At 29.6% G+C, this 25869-nt stretch overlaps 1 protein-coding gene across 3 annotated transcripts in view; it reads left to right on the top strand.

Annotated features, from left to right (window-relative positions):
- Positions 1 to 3867: 3867 nt before the first annotated feature.
- LOC135949982 (galectin-4-like) overlaps positions 3868 to 25869 on the top strand; it is a 28797-nt gene continuing 6795 nt past the window's right edge. Inside the window, exon 1 of one of the 3 annotated variants that reach the window (XM_065499457.1) lies at positions 3868 to 4022. In XM_065499457.1, coding sequence (XP_065355529.1) covers positions 3936 to 4022 — 87 coding nt within the window. In that variant the 5' untranslated portion in view covers positions 3868 to 3935. Of the gene's footprint in view, positions 4023 to 10317; positions 10824 to 15605; positions 16003 to 25869 lie in introns of those variants that run through there. The other 2 variants (XM_065499456.1, XM_065499458.1) reach the window with 2 other exon arrangements.

The following is a 25869-nucleotide window of genomic DNA, read 5'->3' on the forward strand; positions in this document are numbered from 1 at the left end:
AGTTGGAGTAAATCACGATCAATATTAAATAAAACATACATAAATAATTTAAATTGTTTATTCCAAACAAATGTTAATATGTATTTGTGTTTAATTAACATTATGTTTAAAATGTTTACGTAGTAAAAACGTTTTCACAATAAAAGTGTTAAATGGATTTTATTGCAACAACAAAATTACTATAATAAGAATGTATCCATAGGAAGAACAATTTGTGTGATGAACGAGTTATAAATTCGAATTCATTTTATATAATTTAATTACCAATTTAAATTTCTTTAAAAATTTATCTGTTAAATGTATTTTTAACAAAAAAAAATTCACTTGCAACTAACATTCAGCACTTTTAACGAGTTTGGAGATGATGCCCGACGCATTTTGGTTTTATAAATAGTTTTCATCACTGAATATTTGTGTTAAATAAAAAAAATATTAATCCATAAATATCAACCCCTAATATTCATAATGAATTTTTAAATTTATTAAAGGTTAATAAAGAATTTCTATACCAAATGTAATTTATAAATCTTACTACTAATAAGGCCTTTAATGAAGCCATGTAAGCTTCGATATGGAGCAAGTAGTCAAAGTTACACCATCGAGCTGTTTGAGTGACTTACAACATAAAGGTTGGTTGGTGTACCAAATGATCGATATCGTCGTCTTGCAAGCGTGAGGCTGCTTGTGTCAGTCCGTCCGAGATAATATGTGACCCGGCACTCAGAATAACTCCAGGTTAGAATGTCTCACCATCTCGTCAAAATACACCCGGCATTCATCTACCAATCTGGATGTCGTGTAAACATAAGAGAGATATTTAATTGCAGTTCTACTACAAATTCGGGTATTCTCATCGAATAACCTGTAGTACCTCAACCAGTGTACCGGTCTTTTCATGGCCGAAATATCAGCCTGGATCTCAGGTACCCCCTTCCGGAATCGGTGAGGGGAGTCATTTTCCCTAAATGAAGGTGAACAGCCCACATTAGATACAAAAAAGAGTCTGGCAAGGAAGGCTGTGCAATAGTCAATGTTACCAGGAATATTAGATAAAATTCCCAAAGTAGTGGCATAGCCAGTAAAAACAGATATCCTTGACCCCATAATACTGATAATAACAGCTGAATTTAAGGTTAATTCGGCCATTCGGTGGACAGTTCAATATAACACACAAAGCTCGCTATGGAGTATCGCTCCTGTGATCATTAGTGCAGAAATTCGCAGGATTCTTTCCATCGGTCTTAACCACCATATCGAAGAGTAATTTCGCGTTCCTTGGGTTTATGTCCCTGGTCCTTCGTGTAATCCTTCTGCAAGCATATATGGCAATAGCTGCCTTTGACGCCTATGAGTAAATATTCAAGTACCAGGATAGTTTTGAGTTTGGAATTATATCCAAGTTATTCGCACTATCCGAGAGGTTGATTTCCAACCCATCTAAGCGCGGTAAAGGAAAAGGGGGTAGCTTTTTACTTCTTGAAGAGAGCTCGAGCTTCATTTCCCCAGAATTCACACCAAGTCGGCTAGCATTATTACAGCGGCTAATTGTACTTAAAGCGGTTTATAGACATTGTGATAGAGCCGCCAGGTGTTTCCCAGAAACAGACACAGCAACATGATCAGCATACGAAACAGTCTTACACATCATAGAGTCTAATTACACGAGCAGGCGATAAAACTCCTCCCTGTAAAGAGTCCCAGTTCGTTACTATGAAAATAGTTGTAGTCCACATAGAAGAGATAATGACTTTATTTGCCAGAATGTCTGTAATCAATCTGTCCAAAGTCATAAGGATCGGCTCGGCTTTCACACTGGTAAAGGGCCACCAATGCATATTCCTTGTGCTTGAGTGATTTCAAGCGAGTGTAATGCCAGAAACAGATTTGCTCTTCATATAGGCATGTTGAAAGACATAAAATCGAGTTGGCTTTATCGATGAAAGGAAATGCATATCGCTTATCCGTTCCATAGGTTTCATAAGGAAGGAAGATAAGCTAGTCCGCCTAAAAAATTGGACTCTTACAAATAAAGGTCCAATCGACCACAAAGTTCTTTATGAAAAATGTGTATTACCTAAAAATCAGGAAAATCAGTAGAACACATTCCATTGTAGTATCAATAGAACAGTAAAACACAATCAATATAGAGACGGTGCTGCAGTAAATCATTAGAGTTGGATACAGTACTGTCACCGATAAGCACCTTAGCCCTCTCTTATACGCGGTCGTCAAGCTCCAATATAGACTTTGAAGTATGGCATGAGAGTAGCATTCTATTTTCGGTCGGATATGGGTGGTGTAAATAGGATCAGATAGTGTGAATGAGATGAAACTGATGAAGAGTCATGATCTGTTGTATTGCATCATACAATAGTGAGTATTGCAAGCATTGAAGTCGACTCTATTTTCACGACCCCAATCGGAGATTGCCACAAGATCCTGATTAATCAAATCATTTATATATTGTCTCATTGTCCTAATCTTTGACAAGCATATACCGAGCTTTTTATATAAATATGCATTGCAAATGTTGCAATTGGAAATCGGATTGGAAGTTTAACGTAGAATGTAGTTTAGAAAAATAAGGAATGAAAATGAGAAAGAATGAAGGGTAACGCAGAATTACTAATGAACTATTTATGAGAAAGCTCTAATATTTTTATAAAAATTTCCTGTCGTACAATATGGTACAGTTAGTAAAAATTATTGGTTAAATGAATAATAAAATTGGAAGTGTTAAAAGTGTGGAAAGTCGACGATACCTGAAATCGAATAATTTGTAATGGATTTCTAAATATATATTAAATAAGTTCGAAAAATTGTTTTCTCTGACCGACAATAGCTGTTGAGTAAAGTCTAACTCCTCATTTATTGCTGTTCCAAGTTTTCAACAGATTGCTCCAGTAGTTAAGAATTTCTACACAGAGAAAACAGATTCGTAGTAGCAACCGAATTTGTTGTCAATCTAATGATTCTGTCTTAGTGACCGAATTTTACAGTTGTAGTTACTAAATTTTAGAAGTGGTAAGACAAGTTTGGTTCCATTAATTGAAATTCTTCTTTATCCACTGACTTTCTGTTGCTATAACCCAAAAATTATTTGTGTGCAACCCAATCATTCGATTGGCAACAAATTCGGTTGCTACTACGTATCTGGTTTTTGTGGGTGAATTCCAAAATGTCTGTATGCAATGCAGTCATACCTTTATCAAGACAAAGCAAGCAAACGCGTAGTTAAGTTAGTTTTTACTTTTTCATACATTTTGCGATATGAAACATTATCAAAGTTTACACGGTTGCGTTAAGAATCGCTCGACTTTTTAAGGTTGCATTTTGGAATTCACCCTGTGTGTATATATTATTTACTATTTAAATATTTTACAATGGGCCCCTTTGAGAGTTTTAATGCGTTCCTTTTTTTTGCACAAAATGTTTTTTTAAAAGTTCAATTGTTTAAAGTATTTTACCAACTTTTTGTGGTTTTATTAAAGAGGTTTCAGTTTAAAAAGCAATAACATGTTGATAAAAATAACAATGTGTACATTACGATAAAAAAGGTGTGTATTAGGGCATGTCACAGGGAGCCAAACACATAATACTTCAGTAAAATTAATAACACACAATTTTATATTAAAATTTAATTGCAAAAAAGAAACTGTGAGTTCCATATACGAGTACATGGTACCAATTTCTTATCATTTAAAAAATAAACCTTAAAAATGCATTTTTACTTCATTCCAACTAAGTATGTATAATGCTAAAGTGTAGTCGTAATAAATAAATTTAGTAAAATATATAAGAGTTGCAGTGTTATAAAATTTGCATTTAATTTCATTAATTGTTTAAAATTGTCAAATATTAAGATACGATCATCATTGTTATTTGCCTAAAGTTTTTCCAAATTAGTGCATGAATTGCTTCGTTGAATACAAAATATGCCTTGCTGTTCAAAAGATCATAAATTCCAGCGCATTCCTAGAGATGTGAGCAGCGATGAAGATTATTATGGCAAAGGAAATGAGGTAAGTTTTGTATACAATTATAGAATTGTTTAATACTAGAAACAAATTTTACAATAAATAAATTGATAAACAATTAAAATCCCTATAAATATGCTTTAATTTGTTAATATGAATATGTAAAAGTGATTGATTGTATAGAGAGCATAAACGGCTAAAGTTATAGAAAATAATTTCAAACTGTTTTTTTCTGGACCGACAAATAAAGGGTGTTTTTTATAGAGTCGGAGAACTTTAAATTTAAATTAATTAAATAAACAGAGAAAAAAGTTTTTAATATCCATTCAATTGGCTTTATTAATTAGTCAATTTTATGGAATTAATGTTTAAAAATTATTTCGGGCATTTTTTTGGTTGCTGTTCTGGAGTTACATACAGTCCTTAAGTTACCAACTATCAATACAAAATTGAGGGAAGCTAGCGCTGAACAGAGCATAATATAACAAAATAATGTAGCAAAAGTGGTGTAAGTTGAATGTACCACTAAGTAAATAGTTTAGGTTTACACCAATTTTGCGCTGATAGCATCATGTATTCAGAAAAAGAATTTGCACTATTTATTTTTAATTTATTTTAAAGTAGTGTATAGAAATTACTAAACAACATCGCACAGTGGTATGAGAAAAAAAAAGATGGAAATAAATCTGTAACTTCTAAACCCTTAGTCCGATTTGAATGAAATTTCACATTTGCAAAGATGAAGTGTAGTCGAGTTTAAGTTTTGAACTTGGACCTCATGAGCCCACCAGGAGCTGGTCCAGGGGTCCCCAAAGTAGGACTCCTCGGGTATGTTCAATTTCAAAAATGATCCTATTTCTTCGTTTGTGTTCCGATTTCAAAAAAATTACCCATATAGAATCTTCTTGCCGAGCACTAAATTGCGTAATACTTGATAACAAATTTAAAAATTTTTGTTAAGTTTTCCCTAATTAATTTGCCACTTAAAAAACATAAGGTAGACACGTTATATATCAATGGATAGAGGATTTTGTCTACTTTTCAAAAATGTATATAACTTTTGACAATTAAAAAATTCATGGAATATTTTTTTGAAAAATATGAAAAAAATGCTTTTTATTGAGTTTTTGCATAGATACAAATTTTTCAAAGTGAAAAAAAATTTTTATTTATGAATATTTTTTAATGAAATTTCACAGTTATGTAGATTTCTATAGCTATTCTATTTAAAATGGAAAAATAAAAACAAATTTTGAAATTTATTATCAAGTATTCTGCAATTTCCAAAAAAGTCTTGAAAAATCCCAAAAGTGGGATTTTTTCGGGGTTATCGGAACCCCGTTCCTGGAACAAAATAATTAAGAACATATTGGGCCATCTAAAATAGGTAACTATATTTTGATATCGACTATGCGATTTGAGAATTTTTGCCCTAATGTTGAATTTTACATAAAAAATAGGCGTTTTTTGAATGGACCTGGTCCCCTCGGTATCAAAAATTATATATTTTTTTTTCATTTAAAATATTTGATGTAAAGTTAGCTTTTCAAACAGTACAAATTCATTATACATCCTCTTAGAAATTTGTTAGATAACTTAAAAACAATAAAAGTACTTTTTTCCCAAAAAAAAAATAGCGTAAAATCGCCTTTTTAAATTCAAATGCATATAACTTTGGATTCAGTCATTAATTTTAAACAATTCTTTCTTTATTTGATATATACATCTGTTGTTAATCCTACAAAAGCAAAATGGAGAAAATCGGTAAATATTTGGAACCGGGGTCATCAATAAACTGGAGTAGGGTGGGTAAAAATGTTGAAAATTTAATTTTCAAATGCTAATATCTCCTAAGCTATAAGAGATAATTGATAGCTAGAAGTTTTATGTAGTGCTCGGCAAGAAGATTCTATATGTGTAATTTTTTTGAAATCGGAACACAAACGAAGAAATAGGATAATTTTTAAAATTGTCCTACTTTGGGGATCCCTGACACATCTCCTGGTGGGCTCATGAGGTCCAAATTCAAAATTTAAACTCGACTACACTTTCTCTTTGCGAATGTGAAATTTCATTCAATTAAGGGTTTAGAAGTTACAGATTTATTTCCCTCTTTTTTTTCTCATACCACTGTGCATCGTTAAAATCTTACAAAAATAAATCTCGGTATTATTGTTTCATTGCCGCTATAGTTAGGATTCACTAAGCTTCTTATCTTTCATCAACAATTTTTATTTTGATTATGATTCATCATTATTTTGTTAATATTTACTTTTATGTATAAAATATAGCTGGAACGAAGCACTCAATAACACAGTATTAAATACAAATATTCGTAAATAATCACTACTTCACACAAGAATGTGTATTAAGTAAATACATTTTGAATTGATAGTGATAAGACATAAAATGAATAATATTGATGTACTTTCGATGTCATAGCTTTAGATAAAGTATGTAGAACGAAATAACAAAAAACAAATAAAAGTTTTATATTTGGCTGTGCCGAATCTGGAATACCCACCATCAATATGTGACAATTAAATATTTTTTCCTGAGGGGGGGGTCTAGTTGCAATCATGGACCGATATTGCTTCATCAAGCCAGCTAGATCTTTCCGTTTGCGCCCTATCGTGTTTTTAGAATACAGACAGACGGACGGACGAACATAGCTAGATCGTCTTAGAATTTGGGTATGCGATGAATATTTCGAAGTGTTACAAACAGAATGACAAAATCCATAAAAATCCTTAAAAAAAAGAAAGCTTAGGTCTTTTCCTTGAAGAGCTTTTTGGTCGCTTAGTGGGATACCTTTCACTCTTCCGAATAAAAAAAATTTAAAAATAAAACATTTTTGTAATTTTTTTTCAAAATCAAAAACTTTTGTGACTTTTTTTCAAAATGTGTTCTTTTTTCTCAAAAGAAAGCTTAAGTCTTTTCCTTTGGTCGCTTAGTGGGATCCGAGTTTTGACTTTTTTTGCAAAATCAAAAATTTTGTTGACTTTTTTTCAAAATGGATTTCAATTTTTTTTTTGGTCTAAAGAATTATCTGGCAGAGAAACTACCTCAAGTTATTTCACACCGATATATATAATTTTTAAGATATTAGAGGGTATAATAGCCCATTTGTCAACTGATAGGAACTTCTGTAAATTATAATGATCAAACTGATTATTAGATTATAGGAAAATGTTACCTATTTATTTATTTATTCATTTTATTTATAAAAGTCGTTGGATTTACATAATATCCTTACATACTATTCGCTTAAAAATAATTGTAATACATTTGGTCTATTCACAAGGTCTCTTATCATGTCATATTGTCAAAATATCCTAATATTTCACAATGGTTTTTATTGTTTTTCGAACAAAACAATTTCCTAAAATAATACTACTCTGTATGCTATGTTTATTGTGTTATCGTAGCCAACCAGCAGAGACCTGAGCCGAATGCCTAAGAATCGGTTAAACCGAGCTGTCGAGTCGTGATATATTAGGACATTATGACAATATGACTGATAAGAGATCTTGTGAATTGACCAATTTTTGTTGATAATGTTTTAATTAATTCCAATAGATTTAGTATGTTTCAACGTATTAGCAATGAGGGACATTCCGTCTTTGTATCAGTATTAGGCACATATATCTCACACCTAAATACCGATTGTTTCAGGAGATTATGAGTTTCAGAAAGCATATCCTTGTAAAAATCAGTTCACATTTGGTATTTCTTAGATGTTGTGAGCTTTCTCACCGATGTTATTCTTTAAGGGCCTACTGTATATGTTTTTTAAGAAGAATCTCCTCCAATGAAAGGCAATAAAACTTCGAAGTAAATTTTGTAGGACCAAGGTGAACAACTTTGGGGGCCTATTACGCATTCAAAATTAAGTTTCATTCGAAAGAGGAGAATTTTGAAATTGTTCTCATATATTTTTCATTCAATACTTCAATAAGACATTTTTCAATTTCATTACTTTCGTTTTAAATTTCAAAGCCTGATAATCGTTATAAATTAGAAACACATACACATATTAATGTAAGTACAAAATCAGTATCCAGCAGTTCTAGGAGACTGTCCCGACTTAATGATTTTACTATCATTTCAGGTGACAACTGGTTACTTAACTATTAACATGTACATGTTCTAAGCAGGGGGACAATTGACCCTTTTGGATTACAAAGTAGTCAACGAATTGCATTCTCGTACTGGTTACATATCTTACATACCTTACTAGCTACCTAACTGGTTACTTGATCAGCTACATAACTAGTTATTTTAAAATATACGGTTTCTCCGACAACTAATCAATGGATTGGTGGATCTGATGGATTAAATAACTACTTTCTAAAGTGCAGAATAAAATAAATAATTAATGTGACTACACTCTAGATTACTTAGAGACACTTAAGTGACAACTGAATTCACGCTAGATTACCTGGGATGTATAAAGTAACCAATTGCCTTATCTCTGCTCTGAAATGACCCAGCCTTGTGATCAGAAATTAGTGACAGTCAATGTATCCCTTATATATAGTAAGTCTATAAGGGATACATTGACTACTTGCTTAACTGCTGGGTAGTGAGAAGTAAACAAACGCAAATACACCAACAACTTATCATAGATATGAAAAATATTATTCAGCAGCTACCAAATCAAACGCACAAAAACGATTCATTTACGTTTATTTTAATAGCCGGCTAAAAATGTCGTAAAAAATCGAAATAAAAATAGACTCAAGCAAACCAAACAATATTATGGACAAGAGAAGTAATATTTCAACACACTTTAGTAAAATGAACACTGCGGCACGGGTTAAACGCAAGCGCTACAATGCTAACGAAACGTCAAATAATGACAATTGAAAATAATTTGAAACATGTGCACAAATTGTATGTAATATATAAGTCGTAACTTCGTGGTACAAAGTGTAAAGTGATTGTGATATAAACAATGTAAAGAATTGTGAAATTTTTTATAATGAATTAAAAACAATGAAAAAGTAACATTCTACAAATATTTAAAGAGAATTTAAGTTGTAATCCACAAGTATTAACATCCAGCTCTTAGAGAAGTGAGTGTAAAGTGTTTATTTATTTTCTGGTTGGGATTGTATGTAATGTAAGGCACAGTGGGGTTGATTGAAAAATAAGTGGTTAAAACTATAAATATCTAATATGTATTCGATAATACTAGTTGAATAGGCGAAAGCTATGAGGGGAATTTGTGTTTCTTTTAAATGCACTATTGCCGTGACTTGTAAAAAGAGATGACAGCCATTGTTAGCTATGACCTTTTCCCATCTTTCTGGCAACATATGGATTTCGAGCCAAAAGAACTGCTCATCTTTTGAGGCCAAGAACGAATCAAGTCAATATCGGATACTCTGTTCCAAAGTGAAATGTATCCCAGGGAGAGCATTCTGTATCGATCGAAACAAATAATAGTTAGAGAGGGGAAGGTCTGGACTATAAGGCGGGTGAGGCAAAACTTCCCAACCACTTCATTCTTAATACTTTTTAATTGGTATTGCAATATGTGGCCGAGCGTTGTCAAGATGGAATATTACGGTTTCATGTCTGGCCGAATATTCTGGGCGTTTTTCGTCCAATGCTCGCTTCAAACGAATCAGTTGTTTTAGATACAGGTTCCTTGTTATGGTTTCGTCGGCTGCTCATAATGTATAGGACCCTTTTGCTCCTGTCAACTACAGAAAATTACCTTAACGCCATGGGTATTTGACTTTGGTGTCGATTCGTCTGTTTGGCTTCACATACGATATCTTAAACTTCGGGTTATCTTAATGGATCCATTTTTCATTGCAAGAAGTGATTTCGGTGCAAAAAAGATTTTCTTTTATAGCGTGCAAGCATCATTTCGGACATGCAAATCATCATTCAAGGTCCCTCGGCTTCAATCCTTATGGTACATAATTTCCCTGCTTTTGCTCCTTAAGTAACTCCCAATGTTTTTGCAAGCTCTTAATGAATTTTACAACAATCTTCATGGAGTAATGCCTCCAATTCTTGGTCTTCAAACATTTGAGGCTGGCCTGAGCGATCTTTGTCTTACGTGTCAAAATCAGCACTTCTGAATCGCACAAAAATTTTCCATTTATCATACAATCAAGCCCACTGTGCGGACATGCATTGCAACTTAATACAAATCACACATGCAAACAGATAAAAAAAATAGAATAGAATTGAAAAGTAAAATCCGATAAAAAATTGAGCAAGTGAGTGATTTAATGGAGAGTGTTGTCTGAATAAATGAGAAAAAAAAATTAAACTAAAGGGGGAAATAAAAAGAAATAAATAAAACCAAAAACAACGTAACTACCCAAGCAAAAAAAAGCAATTGAAAAATACTGGATTGCTCTTGGGCTCTGGTTGGCCTTACTCACAATGGCCGCTTTAGTTTATTGTGTGAGCAGTGCATTGAATGATCTCTACGTCTTTTCAAATGCCTACAAACGGTGTAATTATAATTTCACACAAACTATAAAATATCTAAAATACAAAGAACGCTTGAAATTATTCTATAAATATTGTTGTGATTTTCGTGAGAATTATTATCGTCAAACAATAACTACTAGTGCCAAATTGCAATCCAAAGACAATCATCGTGAGCAGAAAATGTATAAATCAAATAGAAGTGGCATAGATTTTGCAGCCATAGAAGCATCGGCCGAGGCATTTGAAGTCATTGACTCTTTTGCGGCGAAAACACCGCACGGTTCGGTGGAAAACTTCTTGGAGTCTGAAAGAATCAATACAAATTTTCGCGAAAACTATTTCGAGGATGACATAGAAATCATTAATGGCATAGAAGCTGAGTATGAAGTAAGCAAAAATCAATCTGTTAAATAATTTTTAATTAATTTCATTTTAAAATCTCTTTCTGCATCTTATTTATATTGTCATATTTGTTCAACTTGCTATCGGTTTTTCAACAACTTATTACGTTGTTTTTTTTATTTGTTTTTACACTTCGTAATAATCTATCTTTTATGAAAAAAAAAATAAAAAGAATGTTGTAGTTGTTTTTCTTTTGTATTCTGTTTTTTTCTTCTTGTTTGTTTTCTTTTCTTACTTTTAGCATATGATTTGTATTTTTTTATAAATACTATTTGACATTTCGTTTTGTCTTTAGCGTTTTACTAAAATTTATTTTAGTAGTACGTTAGTGAAGCTTTAGTGAACAGCAACATTATGTTTAATCCCTAACAGCTGTTTGTTTAATGTTAGTTTGTGTTTGCATTCAACAGCTGTTAAGCTTTTTCCTCTCTTGTTGTGTTAAACTTGTTTATACATAAAGCTTTTCAATCAGGGTTGGAAATTGAATTGTTTGTGTTTACCTACACCATGAGTGATGTATAGGTACATAAGTTTGTAATTCTGTTTATAATTTCAACAATTTAATCGTTTATTTCAAAAACCAGTCAAGAAACAAAAAATCCAAAAGTGAGTTATTGGGCGATTACTGTTTTGTAAAGGTAAATGCATCGTTAAATGCAAAAAAAATAATGCCTCTTTTTATGGTGAAACAAAAAAAATTGCGTTTATGATATTTTTGGTAACGTTTATAATTGTCATCTCCAGAACGTGTGGAGCTACACTCGTTGTTTGGAACGGTTCCGGAGCAAGTTTATTAATTGTTTTTTTCGGAACTAGTACTTGAGAAACTTTACGAAGCATGCACAATTTCATAGGAACAGTTCTAGAACTAGTTCTCCGTCAGTGATTTTTGTTTGAAATTGTCACGTTATATACTAGTTTTAAGAAGTAGATGAGGAATTTTCATTGTTTCTATGATAAATTATACATATTGTTACGTTTTAACCTTTTTAAAACGTTGTTTTATTTCCTTTAAATAAACCGGATACTTTTGATTGCAAATAAAAGCAGTAACAACTCTTTATTTATCCAAATATACAACAACATCAGAATTAAATATATTTAATTCTGTCCAGGTAATTTTAAATATAGTCTGAAAGTTTTCCTAAAATCGGAAAACGTTAACCTTTAAATCGTCAAGGCCAAAGGTAAAATTTTTCAATATTTGGAATTTCTAATGGAAAGATAGCGAAATATTATATATTTTTGTTCCGATTATGATGAAACGTAAGAACAATATAACATGAAGTCTAGTATTTACAACAACAGTACATAAATGGAAATTAAACCTCAGCGAGTTGTTAATTAATTTGCCACGTAAAAAACATAAGGTAGACATTTTATATATCAATGGATTGAGGATTTTGTCTACTTTTCAAGAATACTTTTTTGAAAAATATAACAAAAAATGCTTTGTATTGAGTTGAGCATAGATACAAATTTTTAAAATTGAAATTAAATTTTTTATTTAATTAAGGGGCGGTGTTATCGGAACCCTTTACGGAATAATTAGGAACATATTGGATCATCTAAAATGGGTTAATATATTTTGATATCGACTATGCGATTTGAGAATTTTTGCCCTAAAGTTGAATTTTACATAAAAAATAAACGTTTTTTGAATGGACCTGGTCCCCTTGGTATCAAAAATTATAAATATTTTTTCATTTAAAATATTTGATGTAAAGTTAGCTTTTCAAAAAGTTCAAATTCATTATACATCCTCTTAAAAATTTTTTAGATAACTTAAAAAGAATAAAAATACTTTTAGCGAAAAATCGCCTTTTTAGTTTTTTAAAATTAATTCAGTCATGATTTTTAAACAATTCCTTATTTATTTGATATATAAATCAGTTGTTAATCCTACAAAAGAAATATGTAGAAAATCGGGAATATTTGGAACTGCGGTCATCAAAAAACTGGAGTAGGGTGGGTAAAAATGTTGAAAATTTAATTTTCAAATGCGAATATCTCCTAAGCTTTAAGAGTTAATTGATAGCTACGACGAAGTTTTATATAGTGCTCGATGATAATTTTAATTTTTTTAAAAACGGAACACAAACGAAATGGGATAATTTTTAAAATTCAACATACCCGAAGTGTCCTACTTTGGGGACCCCTGGCCCAGCTCTTGGTGGGTTCATGAGGTCCAAATTCATGAACCGACAACACTTCCTCTTTGCGCATGTGAAAGTTCATTCAAATCGGACTAAGTGTTTAGAAGTTACAGATTTATTTCCCTCTTTTTTCTTCTCATACCACTGTGCGCAGTTTTGTTTTTAATAATTTATAGGTCATTTTGCTTCGAAAATATGGGATTTTGTAAAAGTGCCGCTGAAGCAAACCGATTGCTCATCAAAGCTTATGGTGAATGTGCGAGACATGATTTGTGAGGTTTAGAAGTAGTGATTTTGACGCGGAAGACAAAGTACAATTTTGAAGACCAAGAATTGGAGCATCACTCCATGAAGATTATTATTAAACTCCAGAAGAACTTGCACAATCTTTGGGAGCTACTCAATCAGCAATTTCAAAATAAAAAATAATAATTACTTGCGATGAAAAAGCATCCATTACGATAACCCGAAGCGTAAGGAATGGTATATCAAATATCAATGACGCTAAGGTAATTCTCTGTTTTTGATGGCAACAAAAGGGTCCTATCTATTATGAGCTGCGGAAATCTAACCAGATCATCAAAGAGAACCTGTACCTAATACAACTGATTCATTTAAAATGAGCATTGCCAGACATGAAACCGTAATATTCCATCATGACAACGCTGTGTTACATGTTGAATACCTGTTAGAAATGATTAAGAATGAAGTGGTTTGGAAGTTTTGCCTCATCTGCTTTAGAGTCCATAGAATAGAAAATATAAGAATATAAGATTCGCATAGCCCTTCACCAAATTATACTTTAAAATAAATTTGTTTAAATATTATTAGGTATATAAAACTAATTTTTTTTTCGAAATTGTTTTTAATTTTTTTTTAATTTTAAATAATTTTTTTTTTGAAAAAGAATTTATGACAAATAAATTGTTTGATGAAAAAAAAAATTCGGGTTAAACATGTCTTTTCCCGATTTTGACCCATTGTATGTCCAACTTACTATAGCTTTCTAAACATCGTTGCAATGGACTTTGAAATATCTATCATTATATATCCATATTGTCTATATTAATGACTTAGTAATCCATATATAGATCAAAAATCCAGGTTGTCCCGGTTTTTTCCTTGTATCTCAGCCATTTGTTGGCCGATTTTGTCGATTTTGAATAGCAACAGAGCCGGAAGACTTCCCGATATACTGATGTATAAATCATGTATATACGTTATTTGGGGGCTACGGAAAGTTTAGTTCAACATACAGACGGACATAGCTATATCGACTTCGCTATCTATAACGATCCAGAATATATGTATATACTTTGTGGGGTGGCAAATGAAAAATGTAGAAATTACAAACGGAATGACACTCTCCACTCATGTTGAAGGGTATAAAAACATGATTAATCAAAAATAGTACTATATTCGATGTGTCGCATATTACCAAACTTGTTGATGTATTTGTTTGTGCAAAAAAATAAATATAACAACATTTAACAACAAGATTAAAAAGCTGTTTTTGACGTTTTTGCACTGTCGGTACCTGTGTGAAAAAAAGCTTTTTGAGTTTTGTTTTTACGCTCAGCCAGTATTTTGTTTATTAACATGCTAGTGGTGAAGTAAGTGTATAATTAAAAGCTTTTTTTGTTGTTGTTTGGTTGTATCGGTTCCAAACAATAATCACCATTATACTCTACTCAGTCTGGTCGCGTTTTATTACAACGATACACATTCGATACTGAAAAATTAATAATAAATAAACAACAAAACATACAAATTATTTACTGCACAAAAACGCCAATTCATAAAATATTTTTAGTTCAAAACATTTCTGTTTTAAACAACAACATAATTTTGGTTTTGTTAACAATCATCCAAGGAAATGACCACATTTGTTTATCGCAACCACGGTCATAAACGGAATAACAATAATAATACATTTAAAAATACTAATAAACAAATGAAATTTAAAGAATTTCAACAACTAAAATCTTACAAATTTAAAAGGCACGAAGAAAGAGAGAATACAAAAAGATAAAATAAAAATAAAAAAAAAAAATAAGAAAATTCCTCATGGTTGTAGTAACAAAATTTGTAAAATCGATTTTTTATTATAGAACGAAACAAGATAAACTGTGATTTAATATCTCTTTTTGTAATTTTACAAGTGCAAAAATTAAAATTAAAATAAAATTTGCTAAAGAATCTCTTTTTGAAACGAAACAGAATTTTAAATGCTCAGCTAAAATATTTTAACAATATTTTTTAATTTAAATTTTTATGATTCACCTTAGAATACATTTTTAAAAATAAATAAACACAGGAACAAACAAAATAAAATTTTTAAATTTTAAAGCACGTACTGTGAAATTAACATTTGTATACAAATAAGAACAAATAAAAAAAACAACTGCCTTCAAAATAAATATTTTTTTTTTATACGCGTATAAAAAAAAATCCTCTATTCTACTCTATTACAAAAAACAAGTTCAAAGTCTTCATTATAAAACAAACAAAATAAAATAAAAATTTAACAAAATTGGATGTAAATGTAATTGAATTTAAGACTAAGAAAATCAAAATCAGTATTTATTTATTTTAACGTGCTCATAGAATTTGAAATTTTAGCTTGATTTTTTCAAATTTACATTGCTCATACGCCACATACCGCTGAACGTACGTCCACTTGTATTTGTAGTTACAACAAGTTCGTTGGTGTGTCACTCAAAATAAAAACGCGACCTTATTCGCTACTAAATTAACTTTTATTTCTTTGTCATAAAAAGTTTGTTTTAACGTTTTTAACCCAATTTTATAATCGGCTTTTAAAAAATTCGCCAACCGCCACCTCAAAGTAAATACACTACGAAAACCATTTACTCACACCTGCCAGAATTTAACAACGTATCGACTTAAACATTTTTTCCAAATACATGAGTATATTGAGTTTTCGTGATATACTACGTAAAGCCTTTTGCTGTTGTAAATCAAATCAAAAGGCTGGCAATAATGAGGTGAGTTTTCAATGTCTATACAGTTAACGAAATAAGTAAATATTCATTTGTGACAAAAATACTACAGTTTTTTTGTTGAGGGAAATAAATTGAAACAATATTTTTATCAAACTAGAATTTTAAAGAAAATTTTTTATAAAATAGTACATATTTTCAATAAAACAGTGTGTGTTCTATATAATTTATTATAAATTATATGTATAACAGTTTTTCTATAGAACATTTTGTGTATAAGTATTTTCTAAAGAATATTGTGTGTATAACAGTTTTTTGTATAGAACATTTTATGTATAACAGTATTTTCTATAGAACATTTTATGTATAACAGTTTTTCTATAGAAAATTATATGTATAACAGTATTTTCTGTAAAACATTTTGTGTATAACAGTTTTTTCTATAGATCATTTTGTGTATAAGTATTTTCCATAGAAAATTTTGTGTAAAACAGTATTTTCTATAAAAAATTTTGAGAATAACAGTATTTTCTATAGAACATTTTGTGTATAACAGTTTTTTATAGAACATTTTCTTCCGAAAATTTTGTGGATAACAGTATTTTCTATAAAATATTTTGTGTATAACAGTTTTTTGTATAGATCATTTTATGTAAAACAGTTTTTCTTTAGACAACAATGTATAAGAATATTTTCTATAGAAATGTTTTTGTATAACAGTTTTTCAACAAAACATTTTGTGTATAACAGTATTTTCTATAGAAAATTTTGTGTATAACAGTTTTTTCAATAGAACATTTTGTGTATAACAGTATTTTCTATAGAAAATTTTGTGTATAACAGTTTATTTCTATAGACAATTTTGAGTATAGCCGTATTTTCTATAGAACATTTGAGTAAACAGTGAAGTCTTTCGAAAATTTTATATAAGAGTATTTTCTATAGAACATTTTGTGTATAACAGTTTTTTCTATAGAAAATTTTGTGTATAATAGTATTTTTTATAAAACATTTTTCGTATACCTAAATGTTTTGTATAGAACTTTCGAAAATGTTGTGTAGAAAAAATGTTCTATAGAAAATTGTGTTTATAACAGTATTTTTATAGAAAATTGTGTGTATATCTTTATTCTCTATAGAATATTTTGGGTATAACTGTATATTCTATAGACAATTTTGTGTATAACTGTATTTTCTGTAGAACATTTTGTTTATAACAGATTTTTCTATAGACAATTTTGAGAATAACAGTATTTTCTATAGAAAATTTTGTGTATAGCAGTATTTTCTTTAGAAAATTTTGTGTATAGCAGTATTTTCTATAGAATATTTTGTGTATAACTGTTTATTCTATACAACATTTTGTGTATAACAGTTTTTTCTGTAGACAATTTTGAGAATAACAGTATTTCTATAGAGCATTTTGAGTACAACAGTATTTTCTTTCGAAAATTTTATGTATAACAGTATTTTCTATTGAAAAAATTGTGTGTAACAGTATTTTATATAAAATATTTTATGTTCTATAGAACATTTTGTGTATAACCGTTTTTTGAATATAAAATTGTGTGTATAACAGTATTTTCTATAAAATATTTTGTGTATAACAGTTAATTATATAGAACATTTTGTGTATAACAGTTTTTTCAATAGAAAATTTTGTGTATAACAGTATTTTTTATAGAAAATTTTTTGTATAACTTTATTTTCTATAGAGTATTTTGTGTATAACAGTTTATTCTATAGAACATTTTGTGTATAACAGTTTTTTCTATAAACAATTTTGAGAATAACAGTATTTCTATAGAGCATTTTGAGTACAACAGTATTTTCTTTCGAAAATTTTATGTATAACAGTATTTTCTATTGAAAAAATTGTCTGTAGCAGTATTTTATATACAATATTTTATGTTCTATAGAACATTTTGTGTATAACCGTTTTTTGAATATAAAATTGTGTGTATAACAGTATTTTCTATAAAATATTTTGTGTATAACAGTTAATTATATAGAACATTTTGTGTATAACAGTTTTTTCAATAGAAAATTTTGTGTATAACAGTATTTTTTATAGACAATTTTTTGTATAACTTTATTTTCTATAGAGTATTTTATTTTCTATACAGTTTTTTCTATAAACAATTTTGAGAATAACAGTATTTTCTATAGAGCATTTTGAGTATAACAGTATTTTCATTCGAAAATTTTAGGTATAACAGTATTTTCTATAGAAAAATTTGTGCATAACAGCATTTTATATAAAATATTTTGTGTATAAGTGTTTTGTGTATAGTTTTTCTATAGAACATTTTGTGTATAACAATTTTCTTTCGAAAATTTTATGTGTAACAGTATTTTCTATAGACATTTTTGTGTATAACAGTATTTTCTATAAAATATTTTGTGTATAATAGTATTTTCAATCGAAAATTTTATAGTAATTTATAGAAAATTTGGCGTATAACAGTATTTTCTATAGAAAATCTTGTGTATAGCTGTATTTAAATATTAGTCATTGCACAATTAAAACTTATATAAAATTTAGAAAGCTATAGTGTTCCCGGAATAATTAAAATTTAGGGATATTTTTGTGAAACTTTATATACGTTTTTGTGTATATTTTGTGCACAATTAAAGGATTTTTAGGAAAATATATGTTGAAACTAGGGTAAGTAAGCATTATTATGAGACCAATATTGTAAAAATTGGATTAGTGATAAAAAGTTGTATACAAATGAAATTGAACTTTGTATCTCGTTTTAACAAATTTGAAACGGGTAAGGTCTGATGCCTTGTCGAATATTTTTGTTTCCTTTGGAAAAGTGAACTGTTCCTCAAATTATTTAGCGGACTGATTTTTATTTGTAAGAAACTTATTTATGCCTAATTTAGCTTTTCTATTACAAGTAGAGATGCTAATCGGGACTGATTTTTGAAAATCCCGAAGCCCGGGATTTTTTTAATTTTAAATCCCGGGATTTGCCAAATCCAAATCATGAGCACAAACTTCCAACTATAGTGGTGTAGAGTATAACAATCTTTCATATTTCCTCTTCAAATTAGAACAAAAATCTGCATAAATTCGAATTTAATTTAGAAATAACACTGCGTGAGTTACTTTTACAACACGTAAACAAACTATGTCGACATGAGATGTTATTTGATATTGCCACACACAGCCTAAAACATTATTTTAATTTTAATGTAATTCTTAATCCACTTTAGTGTAAAGCACAATTTGAAATTAAGGTAAAAGTGGTTATATTGGATGTATTACTTAAAAATACGGGATTTTTTCAAATTTTTCATTTTTATTTTGAAACATTCATATAATATAAATTTATTCAAAGTTTCGGTCATTGTTAGCTATGACCTTTTCCCATCCTTCTGGCAACATATGGATTGAGGCCAAAAACGAATCAAGCCAATTTCGGATACTCTGTTGTGAAGTGAAGCGTATTCCAGAAAGAGCATTCGGCATCGACCGAAACAAAAGTAGTCGCATGGGGCAAGGTCTAGCCTATAAGGCGAAACTTCCCAACCATTTCTTTCTCAATAGTTTTTATTAGGTATTGCAACATTTGTGGTGGCAGCTCATAATAGCTAGGACCCTTTTGGTCATACCAAATACAGAGCATTACCTTAGCTCCATGGATATTTGGCTTTGGTGTCGATTTGGCTGGTTGTTCGGGTTTCACATACGATCTCTTACGCTTCGGGTTAGTTATCGTAATGGTTCCATTTTTCATTGCAAGTAATGATTCGGTGCAAAAATTCTTTCCAAGGTCTCTCGACTTCAATTCGCATGGTACCCAGTTTCCCTGCTTTTGGATGAATCCTGCTGCTTGCAAACGTTTTGAAATTACTGATTTGCAATAATTTTGCAAGCTCTTGTTCAGTTTGACAACCATCTTCATGGAGTAATGCCTCCAATTCTTGGTCTTCAAACTTTTGTGGTTTACACTATTATGTTGAATAACTAAGTGAGAATAAATGACGTATAAGTTATTAAAAACAAAAACCGCGTTCAAAAGATACGCCATCTATTGCAAATCACGCATTTTTAAGTCATTCACCCACTAATAAAACTAACCACAAATTAAAATAAATATTTTCTTATATGCAGGTAAATAGTTATGTAATATATTGATGTTTCATTCATATTCGTAAGTTAATAGAGGGCTCCGAAAAGATTATTTCAACAGACATCGATTTGTTAAGGATTCGGAATATAAAAATTTTTTTGAGTTCGAAAAAAATTGTGTTCGATCGGGTTGTAGTTGCACCTCCAATCGAAGACTAGCCAATTACGCCAATTAAAAAAATAATAAAATAATATTTAGGGTAACCACTAACCATAACCAAGTAAAATTGCACATAATAACTCGATAGGTGTAGGGTATCAATTAGTTGCTATCGCCTTAATTTATTCTAATTGATTTTAGGTATTAAAATTAACATTTACTACATGTCGTCTGTAGAAAATTGATGATTAATACTCGTGAATTTATATGTATGAAAGTTAAATATAGCATTTTGAGATGTCTTAATTAAAAGCGACTTAAAATATAAATTACTAATTTATTTGAAATGAATACTGCGGTTATATAGAATGTAATACATATGCATTCTAAATTTACATAATTTAATAATTGGAGGACATAATTCCAGTACAGTGGCAATTATTTATATATGGGCAATACCATGAGTATGTCAACCACAACGGAAATAACAAAAACCCTTAAAACTATTTTTCAAGATGTTTTAAATATGAAAAAACACTAAAAACTTAGGTATTTAGAGCTATTTCTGCAAAAAAAAGTGAAAAATTTAATGTCTTGAGTTACAAAATATTTATTTTGATAGATATCCCACTCGCACAAAAAAATCTGAAAGGAAAAGACCTAAGCCATAGAGAAACATAGAGCGGACCCTAGAGAAAAACTCAAACAAAAAAATTACCCAAAATAATCACACATTTGTTGTTTTTGTTTTCACATAGTTTTTTCTACTAATACATTCTTACCACTTAGGTTTCTGACAACTGAGTTAGGTCTTTGACAGGAGAGTTTCCGCTCTATGTATATTCTCCATGACCTAAGCTTTCATTATAGCAAAAAAAATTAAAAAAGTCCCCATTTTAAAAAAAGTCCAAAAAAATTTTAGATTTTAGAAAAAGAATGTAAACAATTTTTTCTTTTTTTCAAAAGATTCAAGAAATAGCTACCTAAACAGTTTGGGACACATTTTGCTAAGAACAATAGGTAATAAGTTACATGGAAGAGAAAAAACACATGTTTGGCCAAAGTCATTTAACCCCCCCAAACTCAAATTGTGAACTATTACAATAGGACTAACCTTGGTGCAAATTTCATCCCGATCGGTAGATATTGATTTCAAAAGTTGGTTCACTTGACATGAAATCCCCCATATACATATATTTACAGAGTATATATTGTATTATTATAAGAGAAAAATCTGTCGCGTACAGTATGTCACGTACGATATTAAATTTTATTTATTATGAAATCATCCAAAGATTGTTTTCATTTAAATATCACGGATTGTAAAGGAAAAATATTTGTTTTAGTGAATTAGAAATTAATAGAAAAAAAACTCCTCTCACGATTAGTAGATTATTACGTGTAAGTACCTCAAAATCACTTCCGTTTTATGTCACGTACGATATGTTTTTCAGATAATCTTATTTTTGCAAAAATCTATTACACTCTAAAAGCGTACAAATGTCACGTACCATATTTCCCAAAGTAAAAAAAGGATTAAACATTTTTAATAATATTTTTTAAGAACAGTCAAATTATGCGAATTTGCCTCCAAAAAGTTGGAGTATAGGGTTAGTAAAAATGGAGCATTACAAAGAGATTGATACTTTTTCATAGCTGAACAATATTTGAAAAATAATAAAAGTTTTCTAGCACATTCATCTTAAGCGCGGTTCAGAGAACCCACATGTGATTATGGCCTATGAGTATATCCTAGAGTATTCATTCGACTAATGATCGTTCGATTAATCGAATAATTTCTTACGAATAATTATTCGAACAATTTAAAAATGGAAATTTTCGTATAACGAATAATTCGAACAATTTTATGTAGAATAATCGAATAAAACGAATAAATGTTCATATACATATATTTAAATTTATAAAATTGCTTAAAATTTTTCATAATTCCAAATTTAACTAAGTAATAATGACTCACAAAACTTGTATTGTTTCTGAAATTCGACAAATAACTAAAGACAAAGGGACTTTCGATCGCTGTAGATGAGTGTTCCGATAGCTTCTTCTATAAATATATAAATATTACTGCAAGAAGTTACAATTCTAAAAACAAATATTTCAAAATTTTTAACTTAGGACATGAACCAATGAAAATAAAAGGTACAGAATCAAATATTTGTTATTTAGCTGGCGAAATATTAGAAGAATAGCAATTAATAATCAAAATTTTAACTTAGATTAAAGTGGAGTTGAATGTGATGGAGAATGTGATTTTGAAACGGCCGTCGAAAGTGATATTGAGGATGACATTTATATTGATTACATTGAAATAGATGAAGGCCATGATCTTAAAATATATGTATATAAGTGATGTTATTAACCGCGTTAAGGATTCGAAAAACATCAATTGTATCAATTTTTGATGCAGAATCATGTTTGCAATATATTCAACTGTTTTTGCTCTACAGAAAAATGTTGAGCCAACACAAGGTGTGAAAAAAAGGACGCCATTATTTTTATTTACGCAAAAGCCTTCAGAAAAATTATGATACCCCCAAATCAAATTTTTGAAATTAACTCTAATGTACATACTTTATTATTATTTATTCTTATATGATGTACTTATGCAAGTATTTTATGCTTTTTAGTGTCTAATAAAAATTAATTGCTAAATAAAAAAATTGACTTTCAATTGTAAAGACATAATTATGTAAGTTTCTTTCTTATAATTTTCGGGATTTAAGATTTTTCGAAAATCCCGAAATCCCGACCCTGGATTCTTTACCAAATCCCGAACCCCGGGATTTTCAAAAACCAGTCCCGATTATCATCTCTATGTATAATACAATTTGTTATAAATAATTTAGAAATAGTGAATAATTCATTTACTAAAGTATTAGTTACTCATTTTAAAACCCGAAGTAATGAACGACATAAAAAAGTTCTTAATACGTTTATATTGTATATTGTATGTACTTGAATTCAGGATCATGTCCAACTAGCTTTTTAAAGCATAGCTCCAAAACGGAAACTATAGGGTTTGCTAGTCAATTGTTTTGTAGATTGTTCGCGAGTTAATCTGATCAGAATATTTTTGATGAAAATTTAATGATGGACTTTGTTTTCGAATGTTTTTTAACATTATCAATACTTGAATTGTTAACTTTAACGTTATTTTTTGTTTTTCTTTAACAATAAAATATTAAAAAACCAACATCAAATCTTCATTCTTTACTTTTTTTAAAAAAATTAAATTATTCGAATAATTCGATTAATTTTAAACGTGTGATCGAATTATTCGAACAAGTTAAAATCTCTTATTCGAATACCCTAGTATATCCACAAGGTGTCACTATTTGGTGTGGATTTTTGGCTGGATGCCTAATGGTCAATACTTCTTTTATAATGAGGCAGCTGAAGCAGTGATTGTTTGTTAATGGTTGACTGTCATTATTTTGGTAATAAATCGGTAGCTATAGATCGGTAGATTCGAGTTATCTTACTGAAGTTTCACATATTCAGTGCTGAGTTTTTGAGTTTGTATTACGAATTATTTCCAAAATAAAAAGTTTCTAAATCACTGTGTGATGTTAAATATCACGATCTTGATGTGGCGTTGCACAGTGGCGCCAATTTGAGTTTTTTCGATGCAAAAATCATAACTTTTGAACCAAATGAGATAATCAAACGGCATATGATAGATTATTGATCAACCTAAAAGGCTTCTACGCCTTTTAGGTGCCTACTTATGGGTTAGTAAAGTTGAAATTTGTGGAAAAATAAATTTTATGGGAAGTTAAATAAATATTTTTTAAATTTTTTATGTTTCTTTTTAAAGATTTAAACTTATTCCAGAAAAAATTAAAATTTTTTGTAAAATATTCCAGACAATTTTTTTAAAATTAATTTTTAATTTTTTTTGTTAAATTGCTCACAATCCGTAAAAGAAGGTATATCTAATGGGTTCTCAAGGTTATACGTCATAAATAGCCCAAAAATGCATGAAAACACATTTTTTCAAAATGTTACATCTATCAAAAAATGGGACGGGCAGCTGGAAATATGAAAACTATAGACATTTTTAATTTTTTATTTTCCATCAGTGTTGAGAAATATGGAAAAAAAAAGATAGTTGGTTTTGGATAGTTGGACAAATACTACGCAAAGAGTACAATTTTCTTTTGTATTCTTTTCTTAATAAATAGATATATGCACAGAACCAAAAATGACGATCCGTAACCTAGTTTTCGAGATACTGTATCTGAAAACAGACCAAATTACCTAAAAATGGTCTGTTTTTTGAACGCTGAAAATCAGTCAACTTTGAAGGGTAGCATATTTGAAATCGTTGGACAATTTCCTGTAAAATAGGTTTATTCAATATTTTTTAGGGACACATGTCATATAGCCCGTGAATGAATTCAATTACTGCATGAGATATTTCCAGGTATTGTCTCTCTTGTTTCAGCAATCAGAATTGGGCTTCTAGATCCTGTGATTTAACACCATTGGATTTCTTTTTTAGTCTTGGCCTATAAGACAAAATAATATTTCAATTTCCAAATCAAAGAAATATATAATAAACAATAATTAACTCTTGTACAAATGTACAATGTCCATTATAACATTAGGTTATCAAAATTTCCTCAACAAGTCATAAGCTTAACGATAAGAACGCTTAATATGAATATTAAAATTCCAAATAAAAACCCAATTGAATTATGTACAACAGCAACCCTAATCTGATGACCATATTCAAGTGTTTAATAAAAATCCACAGCAACAAATTTAATAAAATTTCAACATTTTACCAAATAAAGATGTGAACATTGAAAAATTTATTAAATTATACTTGTATAATTTGTATAATTCGAGATATTAAAAGTTGTTGACTTTTGGCAGACACCAAAAGACAAACAAAAACAGCAAAACAACCATACAATTATTAAAATAAATACATAAAATTCATTAACGATAACGTCATTGTTTATAGACATGAGTTTCTTTCAAAACTAATTTTCTATTTAGCGGTTTATTAATTCGTTAAACGGTTTCTCGTTAACTTGTACACCTGATACCTCATCAATTTGATGTGTTTAGATTGATAAGAATTAAATCAAATTATTAGCAAAAATATATAACGAAAATAATTGCATGTGTTGTAGTCATCAACTGTTAAGTTTAATGCTTGAAATTAATCATGGAAACATTCCTACTTAGGTACGCTACTCTCAGCTGGGTGGTGTTTTAATTGAAAGAAGCAATTTGTGTTTATTATAATTTCCACTGTTATGAAAGTCTAAAGGAATGAATAGAATACAAACGAAATTCGTTTTATAAAGTCGAAAAAACTTTAACGAATCAAATGGTCTGAAAGTTTTATAAATTTCACACATATACAAGTAAAGGGGTCTTCGGGAATTTTGACAGATTTTGGGATTTGACCTTAAATTGGGAATAAAAAGATAACTCTTTTTTAAATTATTAAATTTCAACAATTTTTTTTAAATCTTACGCATTTGAAAATTAGCTTCTACACTCCTTTAAAATTAAAATAAGTTTAAGTTCTGTTTATTTCAAATTGTAATCACACAAATTACAAAGTATCATAGCAGAGTGTAATACATTTTCTGACCCTAGACAGCCGTCATCAGCTCACTTCTATAAT

Source organism: Calliphora vicina, chromosome 2 (genome assembly GCF_958450345.1).
Source record: "Calliphora vicina chromosome 2, idCalVici1.1, whole genome shotgun sequence".
In the NCBI taxonomy this organism is placed as follows: domain Eukaryota; kingdom Metazoa; phylum Arthropoda; class Insecta; order Diptera; family Calliphoridae; genus Calliphora; species Calliphora vicina.